Raw genomic sequence first — 18,149 nt, forward strand, 5'->3', positions numbered from 1 at the left:
AATCTAGGTTTTCCAGGTATTCTGTGGATAATCCACGCCTTTTGAAGATATTGTGTGGATAATCCACACCTTTTGAAGATATTCTGTTGATATTCTACGCCTTTTGAACACATTCTGTGGATAATCCAAGCCTTTTGAAGATATTCTGTGGATAATCCAGGTCTTTTGAAGATATTCTGTGGATAATCCAAGCCTTTTGAAGATATTCTGTGGATAATCCAGGTCTTTTGAAGATATTCTGTGGATAATTCACGCCTTATGAAGATATTCTGTGGATAATCCACGCCTTTTGAAGATATTCTGTGGATAATTTACGTCTTTTGAGATATTCTTCGGCTAAACCACACCTTTTGAAGATATTCTGTGGATAATCCACGCCTTATGAAGATATTTTGTGGATAATCCACGCCTTTTGAAGATATTCTTCGGCTACTCCACGCCTTTTGAAAATATTCTGTGGATAATCTACGCCTTTTGAAGATATTATGTGGACAATCCCCGCCTTTTGAAGATATTCTGTTGATATTCTACGCCTTTGAAGACATTCTGTGGATAATCCAAGCCTTTTGAAGGTATTCTGTGGATAATCCATGTCTTTTGAAGATAATCTGTTGATAATCCACGCCTTTGGAAGATATTCTTTTAATAATCCACGCCTTCGAAAGACATTCTTTCAATAATCACTCCTATTGCAGATATTATTTGGATAACCCACGCCTTCGAATTATATTATGTGGATAATCCACGCCTTTGAAAGATATTCTTTGGATAATCTACGCCTTTGGAAGATACTCTTTAGATAATCCACGAATTCGAAAGATATTCTGTGAAAGATATTGAAGATATTCTTCGGCTACTCCACGCCTTTTGAAGATATGCTTCGGATAATCCACGCCTTTTGAATATATTATGCGGATAATCCACGCCTTTGGAAGATATTCTTCGGCTACTTCACGCCTTTTGAAAATATTCTGTGGATAATCTACGCCTTCTGAAGATATTATGTGGACAATCCCCGCCTTTTGAAGATATTCTGTTGATATTCTACGCCTTTTGAAGACATTCTGTGGATAATCCAAGCCTTTTGAAGGTATTCTGTGGATAATCCATGTCTTTTGAAGATAATCTGTTGATAATCCACGCCTTTGGAAGATATTCTTTTAATAATCCACGCCTTCGAAAGACATTCTTTCAATAATCACTCCTATTGCAGATATTATTTGGATAACCCACGCCTTCGAATTATATTATGTGGATAATCCACGCCTTTGAAAGATATTCTTTGGATAATCTACGCCTTTGGAAGATACTCTTTAGATAATCCACGAATTCGAAAGATATTCTGTGAAAGATATTGAAGATATTCTTCGGCTACTCCACGCCTTTTGAAGATATGCTTCGGATAATCCACGCCTTTTGAATATATTATGCGGATAATCCACGCCTTTGGAAGATATTCTTCGGCTAATCCACGACTTTTGAAGATATTATGTGGATAATCTACGTTTTTTTATGATATTCTGTGGATAATCCACGCCTTTTGAAGATATTTTGTTGATAATCCACGCCTTTTGAAGATATTCTTTAAATAATCCACGTCATGGGATAATCGACTATGGATAATCGACGCCTTGGAAAGATATTTTTTGGATAATCTGCGTCTTTGAAGATATTCTGTGGATAATCCACGCCTTTTGGAGATATTATGTGGATAATCCACGCCTTTTGGAGATATTATGTGGATAATCCACGCCTTTTGAAGATATTTTGCTGATAATCCACGCCTTTTGGAGATATTATGTGGATAATCCACGCCTTTTGAAGATATTTTGCTGATAATCCACGCCTTTTGAAGATATTCTTTAAATAATCCACGCCTTTTGATGATATTCTTTGGATAATCCACGCCTTCTTAAGATATTCTGTGGATAATCCACGCCTTTTGAAAATATTCTGTGGATACTCCACGCCTTTGGAAGATATTCTTTGGATAATCCACGCCTTTGGAAGATATTCTTTGGATAATCCAAGCCTTTGGAAGATATTCTGTGGATAATTCACACCTTTTGAATATATTCGGTAGATAAGCCACGCCTTTGGAAGATATTATTTAGATAATCTTCGCCCATGGAAGATATTGTTTGGATATTCCACGCTTTTGGAAGATATTCTTTCGACAATCCATGCCTTTGAAAGATACACTTATAGAATTCTTTTTAAATTTAAAGCTATTAAAGCCAACGTTAGGATTTTTTGTATATTCACGATGTGATATTTTCCAGATCTACTGTTATAAGCATGTCTTCTGCATTTAATCCCATGTCATATTTCAGTTACAATAATTATAATTTACAATTGTAAATAATCTAATTAAGCAAATTAACTAATTAAATTTTATTTCTGTTTTAAAATTTCTACTTACAAATTCCTGTTGAGGACTGGCAGCAACCCAATTTTCAGGATTAGTGGGTAATGCCTCAGCTAAACAGGGATCAAAACTGGACGGTCGTTTTTTAACAAAATCCACAGGCAGACTATAATCATCACAGATAGCAATCTAAAAGAGAGAGAGAAAGAGAGGAAAAGGATGAGAACAAGGAAATACAATTTAAGTAATTTGTTAAATGTTTCTTTGAATAATTAAACATATTCCGGAATTACACTTCAACATAATTATCATTATCAACATCATCGTTGTGATAATCATTGGCATATCCTTAAGACAATCAACCACCAACCAACAACAACAAAATGCCATTAAGACCATCACCCCCTTGTTTTGTTTTTGTCTTTTGAAAACACTTTGTCTCGTCGTCATTCTTATGATTCTCATGTAGCACCAAAAATAATCCTTAAATCTCACAAGTTAAGCACGTAGCCCAAAACGTAAGCGGCAAGGATACCAAAAGAAAACAAAAAACTAAGACAAAAACAAATAATTTTCCTCGTAAACGAAAAAGCCACCAAAAACCACCAAAAATGTTAAAGGGAACAGAAAAGCTATAAGAAAGTTCTAAGACAAAACACAACATCCTTCATTTATCGGAGAATAACACTACCCCCGTCGAAGGTCAGCAAATGATGATAACACCATATCTTTTTGATAGCCAAGGAAAAAAATATAAAAGAAATAACAGAAATTTTGTGGCCATGAATGTTTCAATGGCTTCTGTTTGGTTTTTTGCTCCCAAATATTCCGCCAAGTCTTCTTCTAAGCATATTTGTTTCACTTATTGTTTATTATGCCACGAAAGTAAAAGTATTTTGTAATTATGATCCTAGACTTTTCCAACTTTAGCCAAAGTTTTTTAAAGGCTCATACTTTACTTTGTGTTAATGCTTCCTGTTTGCCTCAAGCAAAAGCAAACACACACACACACTGCTTGAGCGAAAAAAAGTAAGTAGATATTCATATTTCGTTGTTAAAAGCATTTTTTCTTCTTCATTCTTCTCCGTTGGAGTCTGCCATCAAATGCCGGGCTCTTCTGCTGCCGTTTAAGAGGTCTTATTGTCTTAAACAGCTGCTTAGCATTAAAATAATGAGTGGCGTGTTAGAGGAAGAGGGTAATTTTATATGCTTTCCTGTCGTTTTGTTGCAGGCAAACGATTTTCTTCAAGAAAATAATTATCATTCCTCTTTTCGCGTTTAAAACAAAGCTGCGTTTTTTTCTTAAAAAAATTTCTTTGCCATGAAAAGAATTTTTTAAGGAATTTTTATTTTTGAAAAATGGGCACGTCTTAGGAATTTCTTTTCAATTCGAAATATAATAATCGCATATAAATCATAATTTTTGGGTGAGATTGTGCGCGGGTGGTGTGGGAGACGAGGTATTATAAATGTTTTCTATCTAAAAGATGGTTGTGAAACAAAGCTAGCGGAAGCTTAAACACTTCAGTTGACAACTTATTTTATTCAACATAAAATGTGATAATGGCAATGATGGAATCATGTTTAAAGCGTGAATATTTTAAGGATTTAGTTCAGTGTTGCTAAGATAATGCATGGGAAATAAACATCATCATAAAAACTTTAATAATGGCTACAATTGCCAAAAGTTGGTTCCGAAGAGAACTAGGACTCCAAAATTGCAGTTCATTAAAGTAAAAGATCGGATGGAAGATATTCTTTGGATTATCCACGCCTTTAGAAGATATTCTTTCGATAATCCACGCCTTTGGAAGATATTCTTTGGAAAATCCGAGGATTTGGAAGATATTCTTTGGATAATCCACGCCTTTGGGAGATATTCTTTGGTTAATCCACGCCTTTGGAAGATATTCTTTGGATAATCCACGCCTTTGGAAGATATTCTTTGGATAATCCACGCCTTTGGGAGATATTCTTTGGTTAATCCACGCCTTTGGAAGATATTCTTTGGATAATCCACGCCTTTGGAAGATATTCTTTGGATAATCCACGCCTTTGGGAGATATTCTTTGGTTAATCCACGCCTTTGGAAGATATTCTTTGGATAATCCACGCCTTTGGAAGATATTCTTTGGATAATCCACGCCTTTGGGAGATATTCTTTGGTTAATCCACGCCTTTGGAAGATATTCTTTGGATAATCCACGCCTTTGGAAGATATTCTTTGGATAATCCATGCCTTTGGAAGATATTCTTTGGATAACCCACGCCTTTGGAAGATATTCTTTGGATAATCCACGCCCTTGGAAGATATTCTTTGGAAAATCCGAGGATTTGGAAGATATTCTTTGGATAATCCACGCCTTTGGAAGATATTCTTTGGAAAATCCGAAGATTTGGAAGATATTCTTTGGATAATCCACGCCCTTGGAAGATATTCTTTGGAAAATCCGAGGATTTGGAAGATATTCTTTGGATAATCCACGCCTTTGGAAGATATTCTTTGGATAATCCACGGCTTTGGAAGATATTCTTTGGATAATCCACGCGTTTGGAAGATATTCTTTGAATAATCCACGCCTTTAGAAGATATTCTTTGGATAATCCACGCCTTTGGAAGATTTTCTGTGGATAATCCACGCCTTTCGAAGATTTGCTTTGGATAATCCACGTCTTTGGAAGATATTCTTTGGATAATCCACGCCTTTCGGAGATATTCTTTGGTTAATCCACGGCTTTGGAAGATATTCTTTGGATAATCCACGCGTTTGGAAGATATTCTTTGGAAAATCTACGCCTTTAGAAGATATTCTTTGGATAATCCACGCCTTTGGAAAATATTCTTTGGATAATCCACGGCTTTGGAAGATATTCTTTGGATAATCCACGCGTTTGGAAGATATTCTTTGGATAATCTACGCCTTTAGAAGATATTCTTTGGATAATCCACGCCTTTGGAAGATATTCTTTGGATAATCCACGCCTTTGGAAGATATTCTTTGGATAATCCACGCCTTTGGAAGATATTCTTTGGATAATCCACGGCTTTGGAAGATATTCTTTGGATAATCTACGCCTTTGGAAGATATTCTTTGAATAATCCACGCCTTTGGAAGATATTCCTTGTATAATCCACGCCTTTGGAAGATATTCCTTGTATAATCCACGCGTTTGGAAGATATTCTTTGGATAATCCACGCCTTTAGAAGATATTCTTTGGATAATCCACGCCTTTGGAAGATATTCTTTGGATAATCCACGCCTTTGGAAGATATTCTTTGGATAATCCACGCCGTTGGAAGATATTCTTTGGATAATCCACGCCTTTGGAAGATATTCCTTTGATAATCCACGCCTTTGGAAGATATTCTTTGGAAAATCCGAGGATTGGAAAGATATTCTTTGGATAATCCACGCCTTTGGATGATATTCTTTGCCTAATACATGCACTTGGAAGATATTCTTTGGAGAATTCACGACCTTGGAAGATATTCTTTGGATAATCCGCGCCATTGGAAGATATTACTTGTCTAAACCAAGCCTTTAGAAGATATTCTTTGGATAATCCACGCCTTTAGAAGATATTCTTTGGATAATCCACGCCTTTGTAATATATTCTTTGGATAATCCACGCCTTTAGAAGATATTCTTTGGATAATCCACGCCTTTGAAATGTATTCTTTGGATAATCCACGCCTTTGGAAGATATTCTTTGGATAATCCACGCCTTTGGAAGATATTCTTTGGATAATCCACGCCTCTGGAAGATATTCTTTGGATAATCCACGCCTCTGGAAGATATTCTTTGGATAATCCACGCCTTTGGAAGATATTCTTTGGATAATCCACGCCTCTGGAAGATATTCTTTGGATAATCCACGCCTTTGGAAGATATTCTTTGGATAATCCACGCCTCTGGAAGATATTCTTTGGATAATCCACGCCTTTGGAAGATATTCTTTAGGTAATCCACGCCTTTGGAAGATATTCTTTTGTTACTCCACGCCTTTGGAAGATATTCTTTGGATAATCCACTGCTTTGGAAGATATTCTTTGGCTAATCCAAGCTTTTGAAAGATATTCTTTGGATAATCCACGCCTTTGAAAGATATTCTTTGGATAATCCACGCCTTTGGAAGATATTCTTTGGACAATCCACGCCTTTGGAAGATATTCTTTGGATAATCCACGCCTTTGGAATATATTCTTTGGATAATCTACGCCTTTAGAAGATATTCTTTGGATAATCCACGCCTTTGGAAGATATTCTTTGGATAATCCACGCCTTTGGAAGATATTCTTTGGATAATCCACGCCTTTGGAAGATATTCTTTGGATAATCCACGCCTTTGGAAGATATTCTTTGGATAATCCACGCCTTTGGAAGATATTCTTTGGATAATCCACGGCTTTGGAAGATATTCTTTGGATAATCTACGCCTTTGGAAGATATTCTTTGAATAATCCACGCCTTTGGAAGATATTCCTTGTATAATCCACGCCTTTGGAAGATATTCCTTGTATAATCCACGCGTTTGGAAGATATTCTTTGGATAATCCACGCCTTTAGAAGATATTCTTTGAATAATCCACGCCTTTGGAAGATATTCCTTGTATAATCCACGCGTTTGGAAGATATTCTTTGGATAATCCACGCCTTTAGAAGATATTCTTTGAATAATCCACGCCTTTGGAAGATATTCCTTGTATAATCCACGCCTTTGGAAGATATTCCTTGTATAATCCACGCGTTTGGAAGATATTCTTTGGATAATCCACGCCTTTAGAAGATATTCTTTGGATAATCCACGCCTTTGGAAGATATTCTTTGGATAATCCACGCCTTTGGAAGATATTCTTTGGATAATCCACGCCGTTGGAAGATATTCTTTGGATAATCCACGCCTTTGGAAGATATTCCTTTGATAATCCACGCCTTTGGAAGAAATTCTTTGGAAAATCCGAGGATTGGAAAGATATTCTTTGGATAATCCACGCCTTTGGATGATATTCTTTGCCTAATACATGCACTTGGAAGATATTCTTTGGAGAATTCACGACCTTGGAAGATATTCTTTGGATAATCCGCGCCATTGGAAGATATTACTTGTCTAAACCAAGCCTTTAGAAGATATTCTTTGGATAATCCACGCCTTTAGAAGATATTCTTTGGATAATCCACGCCTATGGAAGATATTCTTTGGATAATCCACGCCTTTGGAAGATATTCTTTGGATAATCCACGCCTCTGGAAGATATTCTTTGGATAATCCACGCCTTTGGAAGATATTCTTTAGGTAATCCACGCCTTTGGAAGATATTCTTTTGTTACTCCACGCCTTTGGAAGATATTCTTTGGATAATCCACGCCTCTGGAAGATATTCTTTGGATAATCCACGCCTCTGGAAGATATTCTTTGGATAATCCACGCCTTTGGAAGATATTCTTTAGGTAATCCACGCCTTTGGAAGATATTCTTTTGTTACTCCACGCCTTTGGAAGATATTCTTTGGATAATCCACTGCTTTGGAAGATATTCTTTGGCTAATCCAAGCTTTTGAAAGATATTCTTTGGATAATCCACGCCTTTGAAAGATATTCTTTGGATAATCCACGCCTTTGGAAGATATTCTTTGGACAATCGACGCCTTTGGAAGATATTCTTTGGATAATCCACGCCTTTGGAATATATTCTTTGGATAATCCACGCCTTTGCAAGGTATTCTTTGGATAATCCACGCTTTTGAAGATATTTTTTGGATAATCCACGCAATTGAGAGTTATTCTTTGGATAATCGACGCCTTTGGAAGATATTCTTTGGATAATCCACGCCTTTGGAAGATATTCTTTGGATAATCCACGCCTTTGGGAGATATTGTTTGGATAATCCACGCAATTGAGAGATATTCTTTGGATAATCCACGCCTTTTGAAGATATTCTTTGGATAATCCACGCCTTTGGAAGATATTCTTTGGATAATCCACGCCTTTGGAAGATATTCTTTGGATAATCCACGCCTTTGGAAGATATTCTTTGGATAATCCACGCCTTTGGAAGATATTCTATGGATAATCCACGCCTTTGGAAGATATTCTTTGGATAATCCACGCCTTTTGAAGATATTGCATAATCCACGCCTTTTGAAGATATTGCATAATCCACGCCTTATGAAGATGTTCTTTGGATAATTCTCGCATTTGAGAGATATTCTTTGGATAATCCACGCTTTTGGAAGATGTTCTTTGGATAATCCACGCATTTGGAAGTTATTCTTTGGATAATCCACGCCTTTGGAAGATAGTCTTTGGATAATCCACGCATTTGAGAGATATTCCTTGGATAATTCCCGCCTTTGGAAGATATTCTTTGGATAATCCACACATTTGAGAGGTATTCTTTGGATAATCCACGTCTTTGGAAGATATTCTTTGGTTAATCCATGCAACTGAGAGATATTCTTTGGATAATCCACGCCATTTGCAGATATTGCTTGGATAATCCACGCCTTTTGAAGATAGTCTTTCGATAATCCACGTCTTTTGAAGATATTCTTTGGATATTGCGTGGATGCAATTGAGAGATATTCTTTGGATAATCCACTCATTTGTGAGATATTCTTTGGATAATCCACTCATTTGAGAGATATTCTTTGGATAATCCACTCATTTGAGAGATATTCTTTGGATAATCCACGTCTTTGGAAGATATTCTTTGGCTAATCCAAGCCTTAGAAAGATATTCTTTGAATAATCCACGCCTTTTGGGAGATATTCCTTGGATAATCCACGCATTTGAGAGATATTCTCTGGCTAATTCACGCCTTTGGATGACGCTCTTTGAATAATCCACGCCTTTCAGTATTATTCCTACAAAATGTCGCTTGATGATTAAGGGCCAGTCACTCCTAACCTAACACCTAAACTAAGAAAATTACACATTTTTCACAAAAAGTATCTATTCCATTAATTATTTTGTTTTACTTTCTTAAAGAAAGGTCCCTTAGGACATCATCACTAAATCAAATAAAGTTATCACTAAAGTGAGTGTCAAAAGGTTCCGTAACACTTCTTCATGCTTTGTGTGTTCCTTATGCCGAGGAATCATGTAATATTTCCTTTCAATATGTTTCCCTTCTTCAAATATCAAACTAATCAATCTTTTTGTAGAACTCTTTTTTATGTATGTGCTGCCATCAATCACCGGTGAACATGTTTCTTTATACACTACTAAAGGATATGTTGTGTGGCATTAAAGACAAGTGTTTTAGCGTGGCATGTTAGGAGGTTCAGGTTGCTCGCTTTAGAATGTTGTTTGTTATTTTCATTTATGCCTTACCACACCTTTAGCTTAAGACATTTTTCAAGTTGAAGGTCATTTGTGCTAAGCCAACAACACCAAGAGCTTGGCTAAAAATGTAACATTTGTGGCGTGTTTGGGGCGGAGGAAAGCTTTAAAAAATTATAAAAATAAATTTCCACTTGAAACGCATTTTATACAACGCGATTTTTTGTTGTTGCTGATATAATGAGAAGCCCTTTTTTATTCACTCTCTCTTGTGGGAAATGTCAAGGTCTTAAAATGCGATGATTCATTTGCACAATCTTCAAAATATTATGAAACGTTTGATGGTGTGAGTTGGAGGAAAAGGTAGTTATTCTATTTTTGATTTTTGTCTAAATACACACACACACACTTATACCTCAAAGTACAGCTGCAAGCGATACAATTGACGACACTGCCAACAATACCACTCAAGTTCCTTGTTTTGCAACATCTGCCGTGCCACCTCATCTGGCATTTGGACACAACGATTGTGATAGAACCAGGCACAGGGCCCAGAACATTGTATAAAATTGTCTTTGGGTTTAAAATCCAACCAGCAACGGCGACAAAACATTTCGTGTTGTTGTTATGTTACGAAGCACAGGTGTTAACGTTAAGAAATTACTTGCAACACTGACACAAGTGTGGCAAGTGTAAAAAGTATTAAGTAACTTGAGATGATGACCCAGCCATACGCATCATCTCATCATTCTCTGTCCCCAAGAGAGTCATTAAAATTTACAAAACCATTAAATGTTTGTTTTTGCCCTTACCTCAATTCTTCTGCTTTTGTTCAAATAATAAAAGAAACCTCCAACTTCAAGGCTTGCCTGAAATATTTGCCTAAGTTTTGCAATTGCAATCTAAAACCAAAATGTTGCCCTTAAGCTGGTCATTTGTTTCATTCTTTTGACTATTTGTAGTCTTTATTTTACACTGAAACAAGTGAAATGTTACGACCATTCTTCAATTCATGTTGTGGTGGTGGTGCCATTGAATGACGTCCATAAATATTTAAACACATCCTAATAACACCCACCCAGCCATAGGAGGTGTTATGCCATGTCGGTTAGCTGGTTTTTTAGAAAACTAATGACAGTGGCTACGGGACAAAAGAAATAAAGGTGGAATAGGAAACAAATAATAAGTAAAATAGGCAGTACTCTTCGGCATGTCTAAAACCATGTCTATACTCAATACTCAAACCAAGCGCCCAAGGATTTTCCAAATACCAATTTGTTCATTTTTTGATTTCAATATGCATATATTTGTCTGTTCCAGAACTACTAGAATCTTCTAATTTTTACTATTTTTTCGGTAACATAAAGGAAAATTTGTTATCGTAGTAAAAAATTTAAGATTCTTTCAGGTGCTGGAACAGAGCAGATATTTATATGGATACTAAAAACCCATATTTTAAAAATCTAACTACAACTTAAGGTATTTAGGCATTAATAACAAGTAAAAAAGTATCCGTCGGCTATGCCGACAAAGATATACCCTCAGCCTGTGTGGATTGAAACGTTCATTTTTTTTTGCACTTTTGAGGGGAATGTACTGGAAGGAGTGGACCGATATGGCTCATCTTTGAACTTAAACTAAGTTTGGACTAATATTAAGAAGGCTCAACTTGGGAAGGAATCGGCTGATCCTTTCGAGAGTGCCCTAAGCGCACGATAGTACCATAGATCTTTTTTATAGCTTTCGAGCCATTTCCTCAGGAAGTATGGACTTGCCACTGAAAAAATAGGTAGCGTCATAATGGGGGCTGCGAATACAAATGTTTGCAAAAAGAAACAAAGCTATTCAAGAGCAGCTCCTAAACATAACTTGCTCGAAATTATATGGGGGACGTACCCAAAGAAGTGGACCGATAGAGTCCATATTGGAACCTCATCACTATCTGAAGGAAATTTCACGATGTGCAAGGCATGGGCCAAATCGATTACTCCCTTCAAGAGTTATCGTGGGCACAATTTTTCCGAATATTTTCGAACTGATAAAATTTATACTGCCGTAATGGGGCCAGAAAATACAAGCTGTGACAACAAAAATCAAAGCGATTCGAGAGCAGGATCTAAACTGAACTTTTCTGAAATTTTGTGTGGGAGGTACCCAAAGTAGTGGAACGATCGAGTCCATATTAGAACCTCATCTATGTATGGTAGAAATTTCAGGATGAGTAAAGTAGGGACCAAACCGGTTACTACCTTTAAGAGTTATCGTTTGCACAATTTTTCCGAACATTTTTGAACTTTTGTGGAGGAGGTACCTGAAGGAGTGGACCGATATGGTCCACCTTCGAACTTAAACTAAGTTTGGACAAAATATTACGAAAGCCAAATTTTGGACCGAATCGGTTTATCCGTTCGAGTGTTATCCTGCGCTCCAACCAGCCAGCCAGAAAGACGGACATGGCTAAATCAACTCCAAATTGTCTGAAACGGATTTCGTCCAAACATACTTGGGGTCTACCACTATTATTTCTATGAGGCATATTTTGCCCGTATTAAAGTATACCTTAGTTAGCATAAATGCTGAGGGTAGAAAAATCCGTATAGACACCGGACTTCGGATTTTTAGTAACGCGATCAATACCTTGAGTTGTAGGTAGATTTTTAAAATATGGATTTTTAGAAAGCAGAAAAATAAACAAATGAAAAATAAACAGATTGGGGTTTGGAAATTCCTTGGTCGGTTGGCTGCAATATACTCATCCTTAGACATGGTTTCCAACATTCTCCAAAAAGTATGCCAAGCAATTTACTTTTCCTACACAACTCGCCCGTTATTTTGAAGTATAGATGGCGTTGTACCAATTTCCGAGTTTTTTATTTTTTTCTACCCTTTTCTACCCTTCTGGAAAGACTTTGCAATAACCACTGTGACCTTTTTGTGAATTATACGGTTTTTATTCCGCTTGCGATTAGTGATCAATTGGCCACTCATTAAACAAAACATTATGTAAATTAACTATATGTTTATGTGTAGATGGCGTTCTGAAATATTTTTTCTGCCGTTTTCATGGCATTGCAGAAAGAAGTTTAAAAAATTCATATGAATACCGCACTTTTATGGATCATAGATTCAAGTTTAGTCAGTTTAGTTTAGTCAGTCACTTTTCATTTAAATCATTTTGTTTAGATGCAAGTAGCTGAAATATTGCCAATACCCTGGATTATACCTTTCTAGAACGTATTTTCCAATATTACAACCATTTGGTCTGGGTTTTGATGGTAGCCAGTTCCTCATCACCTAAAGGCCTGGGTACATAAGCTGCCTCGCCTGCTTGCCTTGCTTTCCTGCTTCATTTCTGACATAACAAAAATAAAAGAATAAAGAAGGCCGAGCCAATTTCTAACTAGGTTACCCTTCCCTTCTTTATTCTTTTATTTTTATTATGTCAGAAATGAAGCAGGAAAGCAAGGTAAGCAGGCGAGGCAGCTTATGTACCCAGGCCTTAACTCTTTTACATTAAAACTATATAATTTTTTGCAATGTTGAAACCCTATAAGAATGAATTTTCTCATCAAATTCCAAGATCACAGATTTGGTGGCATCACTTGGAACTAAAGAACTATCACAATCTCACTCATATTTAACAGAAAATGAGGTGTAGATGGCGTTGTAAACATATCTTGGATTGATTGCCGTTTTAATATCCTTCTGGACGGAATTTTCAAAAAATCGAATCAAATTCGTTCGAATCACTACCAAACTTCAGCCCCCAAAGTTTAGTCAGTAGCTGAAATAGTTAGAATGCCCTGGATTATACGTTTCTAGAACGCATTGTTCCAATATTACAGCCATTTTGTCTGGGTTTCGATTGTAGTTAGTCCCTCGCCACCTAACTCTTTTACATTAAAACTATATAATTTTTTGCAATGTTGGAAAGAAAGAATTTTCCCATCAAATTCCAAGATCACAGATTTGGTGGCATCACCTTGAACCAAAGGACTATCACAATCTCACTCATATTTAACAGAAAATGAAGTGTAGATGGCATTGTAAACATATCTTGGATTGGTTGCCATTTTAATATCCTTCTGGACGGAATTTTCAAAAAAAATCCTTTTGGGGAATTTCCAAATCCTAGATTCAGTCGCTTTTTCCCTACTCTCAACCACTCAACAACCCAACTCTTTGGTACAAATTTATTGGCCTATTTTTCTAAGACGATTCGAATTCAAGTTCGTTCGAATTACTACCAAACTCACAAACTTCAGTCCCCAAAGTTTAGTCAGTCACATTTCATTTAAATTATTTATTTAGACAAAAGTAGCTGTAATAGTAGCAATACCCTGAACTGTAACTTTCTAGAACGTATTTTCCAATATTACAGCCATTTAGTCTGGGTTTCGATTGAAGCCGGTCCCTCACCACCTAACTCTTTTACATTAAAACTATATATTTTTTGCAATGTTGGAAAGAAAGAATTTTCCCATCAAATTCCAAGATCACAGATTTGGTGGCATAACTTGGAACTAAAGAACTATCACAATCTCACTCATATTTAACAGAAAATGAAGTGTAGATGGCGTCGTAAACATATCTTAGATTGATTGCCGTTTTAATATCATTCTGGACGTAATTTTCAAAAAAAAAAATCCTCTTGGGAAGTTTCCAAATCCTATATTAAAAATCTTCTTTCTATGGCATGTTTTCAACTAAAGTATACGTTTTACATGTTATAGTTACCAGAGTTTTAAGTGTAGATGGCGTTGAACATTTAAACGTGTTTAAAGTTTAAAATATTTGTTTCTATCTTCAGTTTTTGTACCAAAATGCCAAATTTCTTGAGAAATTCCTATATGCTAGATTCTGAATAGTCTACAGGGCAGTCATTTACTCATAACTCATATTTATACACTAGAATTTGGAGTACAGATGGAGATTTTGAAATATGTAGATTTTTTTGCTATTTTAATACCCTTCTTGAAAGAATTATAGAATTATAATTATACCACACCTTTAAGAGAATTGAGACCCGCTTACTAAATTTCAAGATCTTATATTCAGCCGTTATGTTTCACCTTTGATCATAAATCACACATCGCCTAACGTCTGAACCTCGACTAGAAATGGAAGTATAGATGGCGTTGAAGCAATATCTACGAATTTACGTTTCTTTTTTATTTCCCCCCACATTACGAACCCATCAAACCTACAATACCCTTATTTCCATACATAAAAACCCCAAACAAAGGAGGAAATAAACTGCCACCATATGGTGGTCATGATGGCAACAGATCGACGAATACTTTGACACGATTCTAGGCTTTGTTTCCTTACACATTTTTGGACTAAGGCCAAATTACTGGGAGGGTAAACTAAATGAAATGCAATACCCACACATGCACATGCAACCAGCCATTCTATGGCTGCTGTATAGAGCATTCTAAGGACAAACATCTAACACAAATGATTCATGGAGTGGGATAGTACATATTACCTTTGGCTAAAAAGACTTGCATTCCTTGCCATACTTAAAAACAAGAACAGTGGCCAAATGGGTTTTCTGTGTGAAATATTTTCACAGCAATGCAGATTCATTCTTTCTCTCTCTTTCGCAGTTGGTTATACACAACATAGTTTACTTGAACATTTTTTGTGACTATTAAACAAGAACAATTTACGACTAGTTCACAGGCCAACACTACCAAACAATTTCTTTCTATGTACCACGATGTTTGCCATCATGGCAAAAGCATCCTGCCACAACTGTGTGTGTGTGTGTGTGTGGAAAGAAGTTCATTTAAAATTAATGAAAAAATCTTGTTATCCAAGCGAATGGAAGCCATATGTAACACTCGTTGGCTGCCAGTTTCTTTTATGGAAAAACCTTCTGACATGCCATGAAGAAGTAGCAAAGAAAATCACAGTTTGGCCACTAAGCGGTAGTAGCTGGTTGCAGTTGCCGAGCATCCATCCTGTTGCTTATGGCTTATTATGCAGCAATCATAGGTAGATGTTTAGTGCTCTCTAAAGAGGATTTAAAGTGGATTTTGTTAATAAAAGCTGATAATATCAACACGTTTTATTGAAAGACACAAACATAAATACAAAGTCGCAAGGCCATGACAAAAGGTTTCAGCTTATAAAAGTGTTACTATTTTTCTCTGTAGTAAGCGAAACGTTCACTTTAGAAAAAATGTCAATTATAAATTAAGTAACAATTCCTTTGATGCAAAATTTTAACGCTTTCACCGGGGTGGGTATGTTCGATTAGTCCTAACTCCTTTACATAACCTACAAATTGAAGCATAGATGGTAATATCTACAATTTGAAGTACAGATGGCGTTGTTGGGGAATCGCGAACTTCTTACAAATTTAAAGATCCTAGATTTAAAAACCTTATATAAATTACATATATATGTTGACGTAAAGATGGCACTATAAATGTTCTTGTTTTGATGTCATTACACAGTGGTCAATGTCCCGAAAAACCTGCCCAAAAATCGGAAAAATATAAATCGATGATTTCTTAGTTGAATCGTGCTATCAGCTTGCAAATATTTTGTTCTGTTGATTTTTGTTTTCTTTTTTTTTTTTTTTTTTTTGGAAAGCCGAAAAGTGTGCATGAGATTAACATGAGAATTCTCGATGCTTAAAGAGTTCAGATTTTCACTAGAAAAATCATCATTTCAAAAACTGAAAATCCAATTGATAATTTCCTTCGCCGAGATGAAATCATGATATTGGTAGGGATCAGTAAATTTTGCAGGCTGTCTGTGCGTTTTGTAAATATTAATCTCTATAATAGAGAGTAATGATGAAGTTTAGCTAATGAGAGAATACACCAGACTTAAGCAATCATCATTTACACTAAATGCTCCTTAAATACATCTGTAGTGAACCGCACGAGGGTTTTAAGAAAAATATTCTAGGGATACGTAAACTCGATTTCGGTTAATCGATTATTAACCGTAAAATTTCCAAAAGTCGTAGTCGACTATTGACTGTGCGAAAACCAGATAATCGATTATGCTTAGTCGACTTTCGGAAGACGGAGTCAACTACTATTCGTAGTCAACCATTAGTCGTAGTCTATTATAATTCGTGGTCGCCTATTAATCGTGGTCGACTATTAGTCGTTGTTGACTATTGGGTGCGCTAAAACCGCGTAATGGACGGTACATTTTTATACATATGTATAACCATCACGGATCGCCTCAACGAAAGTGGTCGATTATAATCGGTTTTCGGCGGTTAACGATTAATCGAAAGTCGACTTTTAGAACACTCTCAAATAATCGACTAACCGAAAATCGAGTTTTAAGTTTCTCACGATAACCGAATAATCGAAAAATCGATTACTGCAATTCACTGCGTATCCCTAAAACATTCCCTGCAATATTTGCAGTAAAGTTGCCAGAGACAGCATATGGAATCTTAACTCACATATTTTCAAAAAATTTAGAAATTATGGAAACTTGTCAATTTTAGCCTCGTTGTTGTTTTTTTTTTTTTTTTGGCAAAATTGATTATGACATTTCTTTGGTATGTAATGCAAATAGCGATTTCATTTCTTTGCTGAATTGTAGTAAAATTTAGTGGAGAAAATGTTTGCCTTAGACATCATTCGTCTCAAATAATGGTTTGTAGAAGAATTTCACTTACAGAAAATTTCTTTAAAATTTTCAGCTGTTTTAGCTGCATTTTGAGTCACTCACTCAGAAGATAAGTCATTGTTGCTGTATCTAGAATTTGAAGTGTAGATGGCGGTTTTGGAGAATCTAGGATTGCTTGCAACATTGCTACCATTCTTATGAGAACTTTGAGAAATACATTCATATGTCCCCCACCTTTGAATCAATTGTGACCTCCTTACAAAATTTCAAGATCCTAGATTTAGGTGTTAGGTTTTAGCGTTGTTGATCACATCAACTAACATTTGTATATAGACCACAACTTGAAGTATGGGTGGCGTTATAAAAACTCGGTTGTTAACGACTGACAATACGATGCATGTGCGGAGAACTTTAGTGCATACCGGCGAAGTGAACAACAAGCTACAACATGCAAGAGGATAAGGTTCTGGCTGTTGTTTACATGGTACTATAAAAGCACGTGGCGAAATTACGACAGGAATCACTTCGCGAAATTTAGTACGTGAAATCCAACGTAAGTTAGCGGTAGCATCAAAGAGAACGTAGTGAATTCAGATGGACACCAAGGCCGTGTGATAGTTAGAAGTAAAAGGTGAAATCCTAAAACACAGGTGAGCAGAGTGAACACCAATTGTGAACTTAGAAACGACAACAAACTGGGGACCACTGACCACTACACGGGACACCACAATTTAGTGCATCCAAGTGAGTTTGAATAGTTCATACGCCACCCGGAAAGCCTTTTTCGGGAGTACAACGCAGCAGTGCGAGTTTGGAAAGCCACCCGTGTGTGCATACGGCCAGTGAGTTGTCCCACGCCACTGGTGCACATATCCGTCCTGAT

The 18,149-nt window shown here is 36.3% G+C and overlaps 1 protein-coding gene across 2 annotated transcripts in view; it reads right to left on the bottom strand.

Annotated features, from left to right (window-relative positions):
• hwt (SH2 domain-containing adapter heavyweight) overlaps positions 1-18,149 on the bottom strand; it is a 270,959-nt gene that overhangs the window by 46,651 nt on the left and 206,159 nt on the right. For both annotated transcript variants that reach the window (XM_073979567.1, XM_073979568.1), the window contains one exon: positions 2,423-2,557. In XM_073979567.1, coding sequence (XP_073835668.1) covers positions 2,423-2,557 — 135 coding nt within the window. The remainder of the gene's footprint in view (positions 1-2,422; positions 2,558-18,149) is intronic.

Source organism: Musca autumnalis, unplaced genomic scaffold (genome assembly GCF_047663935.1).
Source record: "Musca autumnalis isolate F117 unplaced genomic scaffold, ASM4766393v1 scaffold_3, whole genome shotgun sequence".
In the NCBI taxonomy this organism is placed as follows: Eukaryota; Metazoa; Arthropoda; class Insecta; order Diptera; family Muscidae; genus Musca; species Musca autumnalis.